At 38.4% G+C, this 18,567-nt stretch overlaps 1 protein-coding gene across 3 annotated transcripts in view; it reads left to right on the top strand.

Moving 5' to 3' along the window:
- LOC101164350 (protocadherin-15) overlaps positions 1 to 18,567 on the top strand; it is a 231,738-nt gene that overhangs the window by 77,067 nt on the left and 136,104 nt on the right. For all 3 annotated transcript variants that reach the window (XM_020711888.2, XM_011487983.3, XM_020711887.2), the window contains exons 7-9: positions 1,351 to 1,470; positions 2,312 to 2,422; positions 4,097 to 4,267. In XM_020711888.2, coding sequence (XP_020567547.1) covers positions 1,351 to 1,470; positions 2,312 to 2,422; positions 4,097 to 4,267 — 402 coding nt within the window. The remainder of the gene's footprint in view (positions 1 to 1,350; positions 1,471 to 2,311; positions 2,423 to 4,096; positions 4,268 to 18,567) is intronic.

Below are 18,567 nucleotides of genomic sequence, written 5' to 3'. Positions count from 1 at the left end.
GATCCTCTCCCAGGAAGGACAGGCGATGTACTGGAACTCTTAGAGAAGAATTAACTCATCTACAGGAACTCTACAACTACATGTTTGATTAGTGTGGGGAATGGGCTTCATCCAGATGGAACTGGGGGATGAGATGAGCCAGAGGCGAGGTCCACGGCCAAGGACAGGAGCAATCTGGAATCACTCCCACTTCCCTCCGGGAGAGCGGGAAAGAGGGACAACACATGATTGCATTGCAAAAAACAGAGGCATGGAAAAGTAAATGCTTAAGATGATGATCAAGAATAGAGGAGAGGAATATTGACTGAGAATAGAGGACGTAATAAGTGTCTAGTTTATTTGTGCAACATATGGACAACTACTCAGGTAACCATAGTATAAAGAACATTCTAACAAGTCAACTAAACTCTTTATATCACTTTAAATCACTACATCATTGAGTTCTTCATCGTCTGTGTCACTTTTGAACAACTTTTGAATTAAACTTTTTTTTTAATAAATCATACAAAAGTCGCACCCCTGGCCAAACTATGCAAGAAAATGTGACTTATACTCCAAAAAATATGGTTCTCGGAAATATAATATTTAATTTTTTTGGTTTGTTTTCCATAATCAGAAAAATGCCTCAAGAATTTATTAAAAACACCAAAAGAACGATTTTTATCTGAGTTTTTGTTGTTAAATTTCATATTAGATATTTTTTGGTCATTGGTCAGTGATGATTATTTGAATCTAAAGTCACTAATTTTGGTTGAGATTCGATATAAAGATGTATTTAAGTCTTTTGGTTTCGCCAAACTAAGTTTTATTTTTATTTAAAAGACAAATGAACACATTTGTTTCTATTTTGATCTGTCTTGAGTGGCAACACTGAATCATGGCTGCACCTTTTAACCATTGCTATCATTAGTTTTGACACGTACATGTTTGGAACTATGAGGATTCAGGTCATCAACGATTCTTCTTTAATCACATGGGTCGATCCATTTATTTGTTTAAAAAAGACTAGAAAAATAAATCCCTTCAATGCTCTGTGTGTTACATTTCAAGTGCAACTTAAAAGTGACTGTTTGTAGCTGATAATCCCTCACCCCATTTTGAACACAAGAAATTTAATAATGTCCGACATTTTCTCTCTGCTTTGTAAAACAGTAGGAGCCGAGTACAGCTGTTGAAGTACCATGCATGTGAATTTTTCATTGAATTCTTTCTTCATCTGTGCCTATGCCGACAGAAATTGCGGGGGGAAAAAATTCGATTGAAGCTTTTTCTTTTTTAAGTGTATATCATTGTGGTTTTATCTCTTGCTGGCCTATTTGCTAAAATTGTACGACTGTGCTTTATTTGCAGCTCACTCCTGTAGGAACAACCATCTTCTCTGGTTTTTCTGGAAACAACGGAGCAACAGACATTGATGATGGTCCCAATGGTCAGATAGAGTACACTATCCAGTACAACCCCAAAGACCCAGTGAGTTAATTATCTGTCTCTTGCTTAATTCAGGCAGTATAAAGACCTCATTACTACAGCTGAGAAGTAATCAGATTTCAGGATGAAATAAACCAACGGCAGCAAAAGTTTGACTCTATAAAGGTTTTGTTCATCCATCTTTATTGCATAAATGAAAATTAACCTTTAGGCAAAGTGAGTCACGTATATTTAAAATAGAAATTTAGCATTTGTGTACTTTGGTTTGAAGTTCCTTCAAAATAAAAGAATGTGTTTAAAGAAAATCTTCAAAAACAAAGCTGTACAAATCTTGACTATAGTTTCAACTGGATTTTTATAGACTCTGCCATAGGTCTAAATAAATGAACTCTCCTTGTGTGCAATGCAAACCGAGGAAAAGCCTGTATGATTTGACAAGTATATATTGAAGAATGCTGTAGAGATCATTTCTTATCCTGTAGCTAGTTTAATTTCCCTGGAAATATTGTGAAAGAAAGAGAGTATTTTATTTATGGGCATAAGTGTTTGCATAATGAGGCACCAATTCCCCATCTTTCTTCTTACATAAATTTAAACTGGCCTAAAAAAAAGATAGTGTGCATTCATAATTGCAATTTATTTGAAATAGCGAATGCTTTCCTTTATAGGTTAATAAAACTTTGCATTGAACGATTCACACCTTGTCGTATGTCTGTTTTTTTTTTTTTTTTTTTTCTGAGCTTTATAGACAAGACTGTTAAGCTAAATAATTGCAAACATTGTGTTTAAAATTATATGACACAAACTATGTTTTTTATGCCCAAACCACTTTTCTGGCATTTTATTTTCTTTGTGTTGCTCATTTTTTCTGTATGTTTTTCAGACAGCCAACAGAACATTTGACATTCCACTAACATTATTCGGGTCTGTAGTACTCCGAGAAAGACTCAACTATGAGGACATAACACGATACCTGGTTATCATACAGGCAAACGTAAGTTTTTCTCTTCCTCTTTTACTTTTTTTTTTCAATCTCTGGGTATTTGTTTGCTTGATTTGTCAATAAACAAAACATAAAGATCAAAACTGTACACATACATGTTTTAGATTTAGGTGATGTTTGACCTTATTAATGCTCCCTTGAATAAAACCTTAAATTAATTTTAGAACAGCCTTGTAGAAAGATAAGTTGAATTTTTGACTATTTAATGGAGAATCTTATGAAAATAAAAACTACGGTAGTTTGAGTAGAAAACGTTATTACAAATTTATTGCAAAACATTATACACCTTAATTTGATTTTGAATAAATGCACAACATATTTCATTAGTATGATAATTACAGTCACAAATATTTTTTTGCTCTTTATTTTTGGTTAAACTGAATGAAAATGTGAACTTTTGTCTCATTTGGCAAATGTCAAACATTGTCATAGCACTTTAATGCAGACACCACCCCTCCAAACGTTACAGGAAGCTCATTAAATATGTCCTGTGAATTGGCTTAAATCCACCAACATAGAACTACTGGATGCAGACATTAAAGGATGTGAATTATATGGAAAATATCACAACTGATGATGGACATTTTGATAAGAATTGTGTCTCATCATACCTGGCAGAATATAAATAAAACTCTCGTAATGTGACATTTAACTCATTCCTATGTGGGACAAGATGGAAGGGTTCGTTTAGTGAAAAGGTAAAAAGATTACTTTCATTGTATTCTTCTGATTAAATGGAGATAAACAGATGGTTCATCCAATTACTTTTCCTCCATTAACCTAATTGGGTTAATCTTGTCAGACAATTGGCTTTTGTTGAGATTCAACAGTCAGTGTGCAAGACTCCCCTAACAATATCGCAAGTTATTCATTGACTCAAAGAAAATTAATTGGCATCTATGAGGAGCAAATATTGCACAACAAACAGAATTTAAGCCAGAATACATTTTAGTCGTCAGTAAAAGCAAAAAAGTTACAAAGAAAGTTTCTTTTTTGCTAAAAAAGAGCTCGTTAAATCCATGTACAGTACTTCCGTTGCAGGTTTTTCAAGAGAATAATTGATGAAAGTGCATTCAGGATGCCTTTAGTCAAGATGCTCTGGCTCAGTCGATAATTTCTTCATTGTCAGATTATTTTTGAGCATGTGATGACTTTGTGGATTCATAAACATATAAAGACATGAATGAAAAAATATGTTTTTATATCACCCATTGTGTTTTATTCACAGAGAACAAAGATTTTTATTGATGCTTGTTTCTTGACTTCTCTGTGCCAGGAGTCCAGTGTGGGGACTGTAAATACACATAATGAACTACTCAATACTAAATTAATCATTTGCATTCTAGAAGATGAGTGATTCATTCTAGTCAGGTTTATTTAACTGCAGTTAAAATGACTGTTAAAGTTGTGGTGAGTGTTTATAATATTCTACTCTTGCAATTCAACTATCTTTGAAATTTTGCTTGTGGTTAAAAAAGTGTAGAATGAATTTCAAAAGATTTTGTCAGTATTAAAAATAACAAATCTTGCAGAACTTATCAAATAAAGAGATTTCCCCCTAAAAAGCTACATTTTGGTGACTAAAAATAAAGATAAATGGCAATGTTTCACATCAAGGATTGCATTGTTCAAAATCCCCAAAAATTGCTCTTTATCCTTGTCCAGGACCGAGCCCCTTATCCAAGCGACCGCCTTACAGCCACCACTACCCTTACAGTAGACATCCTGGATGGAGACGACCTGGGCCCCATGTTTCTGCCCTGTACACTCGTAGGAAACACCCGTGACTGTAATCCCATCACTTACAAGGCCAATGTACTTGAAGTGACTGAGCCGGTAAGTGTAAAGCTCATTCTTGATCAAACATCTTTTTGACATGTGTATTTATTAGTTTGTACTTATCTCAAGCAGCTGCTTTAGGTAGTTTTTTTAATTCCTTGTCAGTGTTGCATATATTCATTAACTTGCATCATGCAGAAAGGTTTATTAATAATATTTTCCCTGCAAACTGTCTAACTTACTTCAAACAGTCATTATCTTTGGAATCTAAGAACAGAATTTGGTTATTTTGTAGATGACACACTTCTTTTCGGTTGCTTTTACAGCTTTGAACCTCAAAGCTAAAAAAAAAGTTGATTTTGGGTCAGGATCTCAGTTTACGGGGCTGCATGGTGGCGCAGTGGTTAGCGATTTTGCCTCACAGCAAGAAGGCCCTGGCTCAAGTCCTGGCTGGGGGACCTGAAACAGAACATAAATGGGAGACCTTTCTGTGCGGAGTTTGCAAGCGTGCATGCGTGGGCTTTCTCTGGGGACTCCGGCTTCCTCCCACCATCCAAAAACATGCTTCATAGGTTAAGTGGTCACTCTAAATTGTCCATAGGTGTGAGTGTGCATGGGTGTGTGATATGTGACCCTGCGACACACTGGTGACCTGTCCAGGATGTCCCCTGCCTTCGCCCATAAGTGGCCCGGGATAGGCTCCAGCAGCCCAGTGACCCCGAAAGGGACAAACGGAAGAAGATGAATGAATGATCTTAGTTTACCTGACAAGAATCTAAGCTAAATCAATAATCCACCAGTAGGCTAAAAAGAGTTAGCTGAGGTTCTTGGACTAAAAGGTCAAGTTTTCTTAAAAAGAAAATATCTCTCAGGTATCATAGGAAAGCATTGATGTACAACTGGAAGAGAAAGAAAAATGATGCGGGAGAGGATAGAACCAACTCTGACTCTTCTCCAACTAAAAAATAAATTGGTAAACTTCTACTAATTTGAAATATTCCTACATGTCAAGATATAAAATGACTTTTCTTTTGTGTGTAAAATTGCATTATACCATGGTCCGGGTGAATACTCGATTCTGATTGGCTGCTGGGTATGCGTTAAAACCTGATAACCGCACGGTGAAAAAAGAAGTTCCGGTCGGCTAGTTTAAATGATTTGTATCACTGCGCCGGCTTCTGTAAAACAACCTTTTGCTTCATCATCTGGGCAAAAACAAGCGGTAAGCGATTAACTTTCCCTCTGAATTGATGCTTTATTCAACCCATCGGGACGATCAGCATATATATATCGCCGAATCTTGACTGCAGCGGTGGTGCTACGCGACGCGGACTATATGTTATATATATGTACTATATGTTACGTGACACGTAACATATAGTACGCTGTTTATGAGAAAAGTGATCCAAATCGGAAAAAAAACAAGAATTAAGGACTAAAACCTGGTTAATATGTATTGCTTTGGTAAGTGACCATGGTATAAGCGGGTTAATGGTCTTCGAAGTGTGCGGTTACTACTTTTTAACGCACTTCGCGGAAGCAACCGTCCGACGCGAAGGCTTCCACTTCGTCAGCCATTAACCCTTACGTAATGCATCGCTCGGTCTTTCTGGTCCATTCTGTTTATGAGTGGCCCTTCAAAAAGGTTCTGGCTTCTCACATTTAATTGTTATCACCAACTAAAAGGAAAAAAAAAAACTTTTATAATCAAGACAAATCTGCTTCTTCTCAACAAACAGCAGTGCATCTACCCCACCCACACACGCATACTTAACAAGAACTTGTAAATGATCAGAGTTGCAGGTCCATTCATGCTACCTAAGAAAAATAAAGAATTGTTGATATAATTATTTTTCTGGATTTATTAACAAATGGTTGCAGCAAGAACACAAGGCAGGCGAGCACTTTTAAAAGCTCAGATGGGGTCAAAATGTTCATGATCATTTGATCTCCATCTCATCTTTTTAATTGTTATGCACCCAAACCTGGTCTTTGAGGTCCACCATCCTCCTTGTTTTGCAGGTATTCCTGCTCTTCTTGTTGCACCATTAGCGGTGCTGGTGGCTCCATGTGTCAAGTAGTCAAGCGGTAGCTGTAACTGCAGCGTCAAAGCTAACCAAAACACAAATCCATACAGTGTTTGTCATGCAATCAAACTGAGCCTGTAAGCACTTTTGGACAGGCACAGCCCCAGAGAGCCCATCCATGAATCAGGCCAACCCAGGACAGACACTACAGTATAGTTTCAGTTTCGCATTACATCAAAAGTTGGCTAAAAAAATTTCACGAAATGCGCAAGCAATAATAAAAACTACAGAAACTACTTCAGCATCAGTGAGGGAAGTGCAGCCGAGAGCCACAGGGATGAGGGTATCAGCTCCGCCTCTCCATTATGCTGTTTCAGAGTGCTGTTTTGGCAACAACAGCGCAGGTCCAGATGACCTTGGAGTTGATAGACCCCAGCAACTAAGCTGTGAAAATTATCCAGCTCAGTGTTTTCTGGAAAGAAACACTCGAATTCATTAAACAGATCCTGCTGAGAATATGAAGTCAAAAGTGATGCTGCATTCAGGGAGACAATTCATCACAATTTGATCTCAGTAATAATTTGAGAAGCCTCCACTTTTACTTTTTTATTTACATTGAAAGTCCATTCTTTTGATCCATTATCCCAATGGTCTTGTAATTGTGATTATACGTTTTATAGGACTGTTCATTAGAAATTTGCCTCAGAGTTGTGGGATGGAACTGTTGGCACGAAGTAAGGCTGCCCTTACTTCCCATCATCCTTTTGTGTACACTCTTTCCCGCTGGACTCTCACAAACCCAACACGATGACATAAAAACAAGTTAACCCATCGATCAAAACTCCTCTGGAGCCAGATCTGAGTAGGACAGACAAAATCAGTCTCCCATTGAAAGAACCAAATTCACCAACTTCAGTAAAAAAAAATACATAAATTATAATAATGATAAGTTTTTGTAAAGGTCGAAAGCAATATATTGTTGTTTTTTTTCCCCTTGCAGTACAAAGAAATATTGTGTTTGCGATGTTTCCTTTAGCCTTCAAACACACATTCACTTGCCAGTTTTGCTCTTTGGAGGCTCATCATGTGCAGACGCTTATCTTTTATGAGCATGGATATTTGAGGACATGTAAACTGTATTCACTGAAGCAAGGCACCTGAGAGCTCAATGCTTTGATTTCAACTAAACAGTGTTTACAAGAAGCCTTTGAAAAGTCCGAGTTGGCATAAAAATGTGAATATGTAAAATTAAAGGGAAATGTTCTCATGTTTGCTGATGTTTAAAGAGACTTTTGTATGGACACTTTCACATCATTTGAATCCTGCATGGCAAACCTGGAAAAAGGGGAATCATGAACATTTTATTAGAGTAACATGGCATAAAGCAAAACTTAACAGAAAAATCACTATTGCAGACTCCAAGTAAATAATTTCACTTGATTGTTACCATGACGGAAGATTTTCCAATCTCTTCAGCGCACCTTGCAGAGATGAAAAGAGAGGAGGCTTCTTGAATATCTTAAAGTCGGGCAAACTGGAGTACCTTTTCCCCTTTTTATGGACACTATTGCCATGGAGATATACAGCTGCTTGTAGTACACTTTCTATAATACAAATTATGTAATATTTGTCTACTTTAAAATGAAGCTTAAATTTTTTTTTTTTTTTTGTCAGAGACCGAGCTCATGCATTGCTGATTGCTAACCATCTGTTTTTAATTTTTCAATTAGTCAGAATAACACACAGGGACACTTGTTCCTGATCTTTTATTCTTTAGCTGTTTTGAAGATTTCTTGCAATCTAACCTTCCTCTTCCTCACCTAGTAACATAGCTTGTATGTAGTTTCTTAGTTTAAAAACCAGAGTAAACTCAGCACATCCAAACTTTTCTGTGGGGATGGTAGAATACATTTTACGTGTGTTTTTTTTTAATTTATTGATTTATTTTTTATCTTTGTTTTAGACTCAAATACTAAAACTTTGAAATCAGAACTAATAAAGTTGAGAAAAGAACTTGTGAAAAACTGTTGGGCGAAACTAACTTTCTTATTGAAGCATGGCTAAAAACCAAAGTAAATGGAGCCAGCTGAGCACTGGTTATTGCACGAGAAAGGGAAAGTCCTACATACCAATAGGAAATCTTTTTTTGTATTTATGGTGTTTATATTTACCTAAGTGTGTTTTTTGTCAGTCAGAAAACCAGTCAACCAGCTTTATTTTTAAAGTACTTATAATAAAAACTAGCCAAAGTGCTGTACAAGTACGTAAAATATAACAAAAAAAAATAAACAAGTGCTAAACAAAAAAGTAACAGAGAAAAATCTAAAGTTAAAATGTAACAAGCTGGCCTATTGATTTTGAGGAAAACCTTGAGGGGAAAAAAAAGAAGAATTCACCCATTCAATTCACCGACATTCACCCATTTAAAAACCAGAAGTGGAATCTTAAAAACAATTTTAAATGTGCTATCTGTATTTTTCTTTCATTTATGCACAGTCATAGGTTAAAAACTATTATTTGTCTGCACTCATAAAAGCTTTTTAGTAAGTTTATCACAAATCTACATATGTGACCAATCACAGCAGGTATTCAGCTTTAAAAGGCTGTGGTCACATCGCACTCTGCTGTGCGCGGTCAAGCGGCTACTTCCAATGAGAAGTCTATGTAGACACGTGTATCAATTTTTTAAGGGTCTAGTTCCGTTTTTGAATGCATGTCACATGTGTTCGTAGCTTAAGGTGTTGTGAGCGCCATAAAATTTGCGTCATTTTCAATACAATAATTCATTTTCCTGGACTGCACAGCATTTTTGTTCCATTGTCCCAGAGACTGAATTTGTTTGTCATTTTTGTGAAACACTTCCAGAATAACACGACTTCTATCTGCACTCCCTTTCACCAGTCTCTGACATCCCCAGGAATGACAATTGTCTAAATTATCATTTTTTTTGCCCAAAAAAAAGGTAATTGAATGTCAGAGAGGTTGTGTAGCCCAGAGCATGTATCAGTCTAATTCATATAATTTTATTTTGACTTAACTGTCCCAGTTGTTTCTAAATTGTCCCTAGAGAGGATTCCTTTTCGTAGCCCTTGTGAAAGAGTGAAACCACTCCACCAAAAACATTGGTGAATTATTGCAAAGCCAACATGGCTGTTGAGCAATTTATGTGGATAGTTATTGCAGCAGCAATAATTGTTTTTTCTCAATCAGTCGTGGTAGAGTACCATCAATTGGTCCTTCTCTTGGAAGAAGCATTTTCATCGATTTTATTGACCAACAGAAAGCCGAATGGATTTGGAGGCAGTGTTATTTAGGACACGGGTAGAAATGAAAAAGACAGCAACAAGCTGCTATTTCTGTGTGATACAAGAAAGATGGGAAAGTGAAGTGAAGTGAGGAATGAGTGAAGAGCAGAGTGAAAGTAATTGAATAGTTTGATTCCCAATCACACTGATAAAATGTGAAAGCTCCAAAGCTCTAGAGGCTAACATCACTGCAGCTTGGTCACCGACAAACGCACAGATATACACACACATGCACATCAAAACGCTGCCGACAAGTCGGAGTCAGCTGGTCCATTGAAAAGGTTGGATCCTTTGAATTTGTAGCAGCAGAAGAAGCTGATTCAGCTTTCACAACCCATTTCTAATGAAGCGGGGCGGCCCCACCTGTCTGTCAGCACTGGTCTACCTTCAACTAGGGTTGCCGCGATCGATCTGATTCATTTGATTTTAAGAATCTGCCGATACCGTGTCCTGATGTGATACTTTTGTAACACATCAAAAAATATCTAATTTATTAAACGGATCCAGGTTGTCCCCCTTTTTTGATCGGTTAACCTTATTTAATGATCATTTGGCACTTTAACAGAGCATTTATGTGAAGTAGCTAGAACAATCAACAAAAAATTGCGCAAGTATAAACTAGTAAAAATAGGTGACAAGTATTGTAACATGTAAGTAAGCTACAGTCACCATGTAGGTTTTGTAACCGTGGTGTAAGTATTTTCAGAACTATTCAAATGTCCATTAAAAATTCTTAAAAGTTCAATGACTTGTTGTTGTAGCATGAATTTGATGGTGAGTAATTGTCACGTTCAGCTCATAGTCTCTTCAACTTCAACTTCAACTTTATTTATATAGCGCTTTTCATGCTACAGAGCACCTAAAAAAATAAGATAAAAATATAGTAGTTAAAATAATAAACAGTAAAAATAATAAAAATAATAATAAAAATAAATAAAAATAATATAATAAAAATAAATGAATTAATAAACACACAAAAACCCAACACATACACATTCCACCATTAAAATCAAAAGAAATAAAATTAGTTGTTAAAATTTTATAAAATCAAATAAAAACATGTGGAAAAGTAAAAAGACGAGTTTTAATTTTTTTCTTAAAAACCTCCACAGTGGCTGTTGCCCTCATGTTCTCAGGCTGTTCCACAGCCGAGGCCCACAGTGCTGAAAGGAGGCCTCGCCGTGGGTTTTAGTTCTGACCTTTGGGACCACCAGCAGACCTGCACCTGTGGACCTGGGGGCTCTGGGAGGGTCATAGACTAAAAGTAAATCTGATAAAAATGAGGGTCCAGTTCCATGTAAACTTTTATAAACTAATAAAAGAACCTTTTAATATCGATCCTAAAGCTGACTGGGAGCCAGTGCAAAGACTTAAAACTTGGAGTAATGTGCCCCCTTTTTCTGGTTCTAGTTCAAAGGTGTGCAGCCGAATTTTGAACAAGCTGCAGCCGGTTGATAGTATTTCTCTTAACACCAGAAAGAAGAGCATTACAATAATCTATCCTAGATGTTATAAAAGCATGGATTAATATTTCAGGCAGCACTGGCTTGTCTCGAAAGGCCATCATCATGGTAGACGCACAGGCGGAGTCTCAGGACTTGGGTTTAGCTCAAACTTTATTTTCTATTCTCTTCCATCAGTTCACATTCGTGCCCCAAGCTCTAACCGCTAACCAACAACAACAACCCAATGATTGCGACTCCCACCTTTATAGGATTTCTCCTTTGGGAGCTACCAACCACCCAGGTTCCCACAGATAACCTATTTACACAAAATATTAAAATATATACATTCAAAGTTTCCCCAAAAAAATGGATAATTTCCCCATACAAAAATAGAACTCACTAACTGTTCCTAAACCATTTCAAAAATTCACTCAAATAATAAAATCACTACTCTAAATCTCCCCTGTTAATTTTACAATGATTTTGGTTCCCTCCCAGGAACCAAAATAAGGTTCTTGTACCCCTTGGGACCTCTTTTGCTTGCCGACCATTCCTTACACAGAAAACAGAGGCGAGTCACCACAATTCGACAAGGCATACACAAGGACATGCAGCTGCTGTAAAACCTAAACATTTAAATATATGTGCTTTCACAGGTGCTCCTGACCAGGAAGAACTTTGCTGCTGCTGCTTACCTTTAGCTACATGAACGAATAAAAATCCGTCAGTTAACCATCTCTGCCTGTTTCTTTAATGCGACAACTGTACTGTAAAGCGCTTTGGGCCTTGTAGGTAAAAAATCGCTATACACAGCAAAATCAGCAGTGTTAATTTAACTCCCATAGTGTCAATTTTAACACTTTGCGAGTGTTTATATAATCCTCACCAGCCCAGTGTTAAAATTACACTTTATAAAGTGTTACTATTTTAACTCTGCAATAGTGTTACATTACTGACATTCTTAGTGTTATTTTTGACACTTCAACAGTGTTTTTTTCACACTAAATTGTGTCAAAAATTAACTCTTATTCTGAGTTAATTCCCATGATTAGTTTTTTTTTCTCTGTACTTTAGTGCCTTTAAAAGACTAGTTTTATATTACGTTAAGTTTACTTTTATAAGTAGTCAAATACAAAACATAAAAGGTTTGGTTCCTATAATTAGGGCCCGAGCACGGAGTGCAAGGACCCTATTGTATCTGTTAGGTTTATTATTATTATTATTATTATTATTCTTCCGACTTTTCCGTCGCCTTTTTGAGGCCTTTAACATACCCCAAAACTCACCAAATTTTGTATACACATCAGGAGTCGCGAAAAATTTCATATTTTATAGGAGAACGGCATAAGTAAACAAAAATGGCTCGATAGCGCCACCTGCAAAATTTGTTTTCGCGAGCACCTCCATATGCTTTATAGTACAAACCTGATTTTAACAGGGCATGTTCATCGGATAGAAACCTACAAAAAAGTCTCTTGGGACCAAGCTGTCAGTCGCACAGGAAGTCTGATATTTTGATGACAATATGTCATTTTTGCTGTATTTTGGTCATTCGCAGGCCTCGCTCTAGAACGAACTCCTCCTAGAGATTTGAGAGTAATGACTCCAAACTTTGGTTTTGTAAACTATACACATGTCCGATGTTAAATTGCAAAGCTTTTAAGTTTTTATGGATGTTTGTGACCATGGCGGCGCGTCAAAATTGGAGGTCGTTTCGAAAACACGCCATGAAAAGAAAAATGGCCATTACTCAGCCATGCATAATCCAATCTGATCCAAAATTGATGTGCATGATTGTAGTCTGACTCTGAACACATCTGCAGTGAAAAAACCTGGAAAAAGTGTAGCGCCACCTGCTGGCAAGAGGAAATGACATGTTTTACTTGGAGCATCACTACTCCGAGTAGGATGAGCCGACACACCTGAAAATGACGTCCACCTGTTGAAAAGCCATTGAAGTTTACTCTGACAAAAAACCATAACTTTCAATGCGGGGGTGTGGTCGTGACAGAGCGGCAAAGTTGGGCATCTCGCTATGCACACAAAAGTTGCTCTCACGTGCACATTCCTTGTCCAATCTCACTGAAATTCAATGGATATGATGAAGCTTCTATTCTGAACCCATGGATATGACAATCTTGGACGAGCTCTATAGCGCCACCTAGTTATTGCATTGGGCACATTCTGCCCTGTATTTTCTCTTTGCTTTGTCCGATGTGCATGAAATTAAAACTGGAGATACTCAGAAGGGTCCTCTCTCATCATGTAAAGTTTCATGGGTGTACACCTGACGGTGCCTGCGTAACAGGAAGTGGTCGATTATGTGCACCCAAATAATAGAAATTTATTATAAATCAGCCGTTTGTCTCAGGAAGCTGAGATTTCAGAATTAGATGCCTTTAATAACCTCCAGCTTTGATATGTAACACTATAGGGTCTACGAGAAACTTCATCACTTGATTTTTTTAATGAAATTTTGGACTGAACAAAGATTTTTAGCATAAATTCTGTTTAGGTTATCAGCACCAAGAATTCAACTTTCATAGGCATTTATGTGCTACTGCTTCCTAAAAAAATTCAGAATGATTGAAGTTACAGGTGAACTTTTAGAGAACATTTCATCCAAAAAGGTCCGAAAACGTCTTTTTAGGCAAAACTACAAACACCTATTTTTTTTCATAACTTAATCATCATATATCAACACCATTTATTTTTTTAAATGTAGGGATCTGTGTTTGCTGCCTTCCATATTTTTTTCAGAAGTCCAGGTGAAACAGATGATTTTAAAAAAATCCTGATTCATCCCAAAACCTGTGCTTTTTCCGTCTGGACTCCAAACAAGTGTGTTTTAAAATTACTTATGCTTCAAATATCCACACCAAGTTTAACACGCATATAGTTGAACATGTCTAAATGCTTCTTGAATATTCTTTACAGATATAAAATGAACTGGTCAACTGTAGGATGTCATTTCCTCTTACATGGTTCAGTCTTTTTCTCATGCTGCAGCCTGCTCCTCAATCTTTCCTGTTGCTGGAGTCAAATTTCACCCCCCCCCCCCCCCCCACACACACACACCAGCTGCCTGTTTATATGCTAACTAACCCAGAAGTGAGGTGACAATAGTTTAGACACAAGAGGGAGGGCAGACTGCTTTTTCATTTGTTTTGTATGTCTTTCATAGATTTTTATGAATAATCATTGCTTTTCTAGTCATGTAAAATGCAATTAACTTAATATTTTATCTTTTTTTTTTTACAAACAAAACATATGAATGTGCTCCAAAACAAAACCCAACTCTCAGTACAGTTCTACAGATGTAACATAAGACTTAGACAGTAAATGTCTCTTTTATCCTTTTTTAATCAATGCTGCAACTTCTTTTCCTTAATATAAATCCAATGAAATTAAACTACAAAACCAAAAAACACAACCTATAGCAAATTTCTCTAAATAAATTATGTGTATATACAATATGTAGCACTTTTAAACAAAATAATAACAAATCCTTCCAATACAAGCACAGAAAAATGGAACACAAAATTTAAAACCCAAATTTGAAATGGCAATTTTAAAAAGATAATTTTTTCAGCCTGCTAAAAGTGCACAATTGTAAAAGCTCTTTTATATAGACAACTGTTTGGTTGCTTAGAGCTCTAAATATAAAAACAATGCCTTTATGGACGTGGCACGGATGGCACGGATGTTCAGCAGGGTAAACCCCAGGAAAGCGGCGGGACCTGATGGAGTTCCCGGAAAGGTTCTGCGGGCCTGCGCCGATCAACTCTCCCAGGTCTTCACAAAAATCTTCAACCTGTCGCTAGCTCAGGCTTTCATCCCTGCTTGCCTGAAGTCATCCACTATCATCCCGATACCCAAAAAGTCCTCATCCACAGCCTTCCTCACGGACTTCCGCCCAGTTGCACTCACTGCTGTAATCACAAAGTGTCTGGAGCGGCTGCTCCTGGGACACATCAAAGACTCCCTCCCTCCAATCTTCGTCCCCCACCAGTTTGCAGAACAGAACAGATCCACCCCCACTCTACATCGATGGAAACTGTGTGGAGAGGGTCCACAGCTTCACCCTCCTGGGCACCACCATCTCTGCTGACCTCACATGGTCTAACAACACCATGACTGTCATCAGGAAGGCCCAGCAACGCCTGCACTTCCTGAGAAAACTTAGGAGGAACGACGTCAGCCAGGAGCTGCTGGTAACGTTCTACCGCTCAACCATTGAGAGCATTCTGTCCTATGGCATCACAGTGTGGTTTTCCCACTGCACTGAAGCAGAACGGCAGAGTCTCCAGAGAGTGGTAAAGACAGCGCAGAGGATCATCGGCTGCCCCCTCCCCTCACTGAAGGACATTTACCAGTCTCGCTGCATCAGCAGAGTGACTAGCATCACCACTAACTCCACCCATTCTGCTTTCCCTCTGTTTGAACTGCTGCCCTCTGGAAGGAGGTACAGGTCCATCAGAACCAGGACAAACAGACTAAGAAACAGCTTTTTTCCATAGGCAATTATCATACGGAATGCACATACGTCCACCAACCACACCTCACTCTAATTTTACTACAATGCGTGCAATATCCTGACTGTCTAACCGGGTCACTGTGCAATAACTTGATATTTATTAAGCTGTGCTCACAGCAACTCATGTAATTCCTTTCTATTTTATTCACAAATATTTAATATTTAACAGTTTCTGTCCATATTGTTCATTTTTTGTTAAGAGTTGTAAATACAGTATTTCTTTTTCTATTCTATTTTTATTTTTATTTTATGTAACTCCTTCACTCCAAGGCTGCTGCAATTTCATTGTATCCCCATGTACAATGACAATAAACGATTCTGATTCTGATTATATCACTTAGACACAGATGGAGAACCATATCAACTGGATTGGTAACAGCAACAACCACCGACCAAGCCGGCAAGCCCTGGCAGAAAAGATCCCCACAAGAAACACTGCAGGCTGTTCCATAAAAAATATAGTTTTACCATTGCCTTGCAGATCACAGTTGAAGTGGTTTAGTTTTCCTAAAAAAATTCAGAATGATTGAAGTTACAGGTGAACTTTTAGACAACATTTGATCCAAAAAGGTCCGAAAACGTCTTTTTAGGCAAAACTGCAAACACCTATTTTTTTGCATAACTTATCTTTCAAATATCAGCACAAAAAAATTAAAAACGGTAGAGATCTGTGTTTGCTGCCTTCCATATTTTTTTCAGACTTAAAAGTGTAACAGATGATTTATAAAAAATCCTTTTTCATCCAAAAACCTGTGTTAAATCTGTCTAGACTCCAAACAAACATTTTTTTATGGTAACTTATGTTTCAACAATCGACACCAATTTTCACACACCTATAGCTGAACATGTCCCATAGCTCCCTGAATATTTTCATAGATATACAATGAACTGGTCATTCTAACATCTAGCATTCTAACATCTAACATCTTACATGTCAAAGCCTCTCTCAGCCTGGCTCTGCTGAAGGAGTCGTGTTACAACCCCGCCCCCTCCTGCTGGGACCCCTGCTATGTAAATTAGCAAGCAGTGAACAGAGAGATGAGGAGTAAGAATGGCCATTACTCAGGCATGCATAATCCAAAGACAGCCAGTTAAACACTGAAAGACATATTTTTCGGTATGTCTTTCATACATCTTTAGTATTAAAAACTCTCCAAGATGAATGTGCCTGACTCCACCTGCAGGTGGATCACAGACTTCCTGACGGACAGACAGCAGTATGTGAGGCTGGGGAAGCTCGTCTCAGATACTCGGACCACAAGCACCGGATCCCCCCAGGGCTGTGTCCTTTCACCCCTGTTACTCTCCCTGTACACAAACAGCTGCACAGCTGGTCACCTGTCTGTCAAACTCCTGAAGTTTGCTGACGACACCACACTCATCGGCCTCATCTCTGACGGAGATGAGTTGGCCTACAGGAGTGAAATAGCCAGGCTGGTGTCATAGTGCAGCGCTAACAACCTGGAGCTTAATGCTCTGAAGACAGTGGAGATGACAGTGGACTTCAGGAAGGCCCCAGCCCCCCTCCCCCCTGTCATCCTCTGTGACTCCCCGGTGACCTCTGTGGAGTCCTTCTGCTTCCTGGGAACCATCATCAGCCAGGACCTCAAGTGGGAGCAGAACATCAGCTCCATCACTAAGAAGGTCCAGCAGAGGATGTACTTCCTGAGGCAGCTGAAGAAGTTTCACCTCCCTGAAAAGATGCTGGTAGACTTCTACGATGCCATCATCGAATCCACCCTCACGTCCTCCATCACAGTCTGGTTCGCTGCGGCCACGGCCAGAGACAAGGCCAAGCTGCAACGCGTCATCCACTCAGCAGAGAAGGTGATCGGCTGCCACCTCCCGTCTCTCCAGGAGCTGCACATCTCCAGGACCTGGAGGCGGGCAGCCAGGATTGTAGCCAACCCCTCTCATCCAGGACATAATCTCTTTCGGCCCCTCCCTTCTGGCAAGAGGCTCCGGTCCATCAGGACCAGGACCTCGCGCCACAAGAACAGCTTCTTCCCCACTGCAGTCAGCCTGCTGAACAGTACCCCAACTCCCCCAGGTGACCCCCCCTCCCCCCCCGCCCACCAAAGGACTGTCGGTGCCACTTACAGGCCCCACCATCCCAGCCCATCTGTGCTCCCACTTTAAGTCACCTTACTCTACTGTATATAGTGTGTTGTTGTTGTTAACTTAATTTTTAACTTATTCTTAATTGCACTATACACCAAGTCAAATTCCTCGTTTTGTAAAGTGCGCTCTACTGAACCTGGCAATAAAACTTTTTCTGATTTCTGATTCTGATTCTGATTCTATTAATCATTGTTTTTTATTCATTCAAAATGCAATTAAATCAATATTTTATCTTTTTTCTTTTCCTTTTTCTTTTTTTTTATCTCTTATATCCTTTTTTATAATCAATGTTTGAACTTCTTTTCCTTTCTATTGTCATGGTTTCAGTTTGTTGTCTTGTTTTTCGCTTTAGTTCTTGTTTTGTCTTGTTTGGTTCTGTTTCCTGTTTTATTTTGAAAGGTTTCCTGTCTTGTCATGTTTCTTGAGTTTTACTTCCTTTGGTCCCCATCTGCCCTAATCGTGTTCACCTGTGTCTTGTCTGCCCTGTCTGTATATAAGTCTTGTCTCTCCCTTCCTCCTGTGCTGGTCCATTAACTTCTGCTCATGTTGATCACGTCTTCTTGTCTGGCGTCCATGTCCCTTGCCATGCCACAGTAAGTTTTTGTTTTTAGTTTTGTCATCCTGCTCTGCAGCGCTTTTTGTTAGTTAAATAAACCCACTTGCCCTGAACCCGTTTGCCTCCCGTCTCTGCGCCTGGGTCCTACCTGATCTCGAGCCTCCCCCCCACACGACATCTATACATCCAATGAAATTAAACTACAAATCAACAAACACAACTGATAACAAATGTCTCTAAAAAATGATGTGTATATTTGCAGAACCTTAAAAACACTAAACAAATAACAAATGCTTCCCAATTAAAGCACAAAAAATGGAACACAAAATGTAAAACCCAAGTTAGAAATTGCAATTTGAAAAAGAT

Source organism: Oryzias latipes, chromosome 19 (genome assembly GCF_002234675.1).
Source record: "Oryzias latipes chromosome 19, ASM223467v1".
Classification (NCBI taxonomy): domain Eukaryota; kingdom Metazoa; phylum Chordata; class Actinopteri; order Beloniformes; family Adrianichthyidae; genus Oryzias; species Oryzias latipes.
This window is presented reverse-complemented; position numbering and strand designations above follow the sequence as displayed.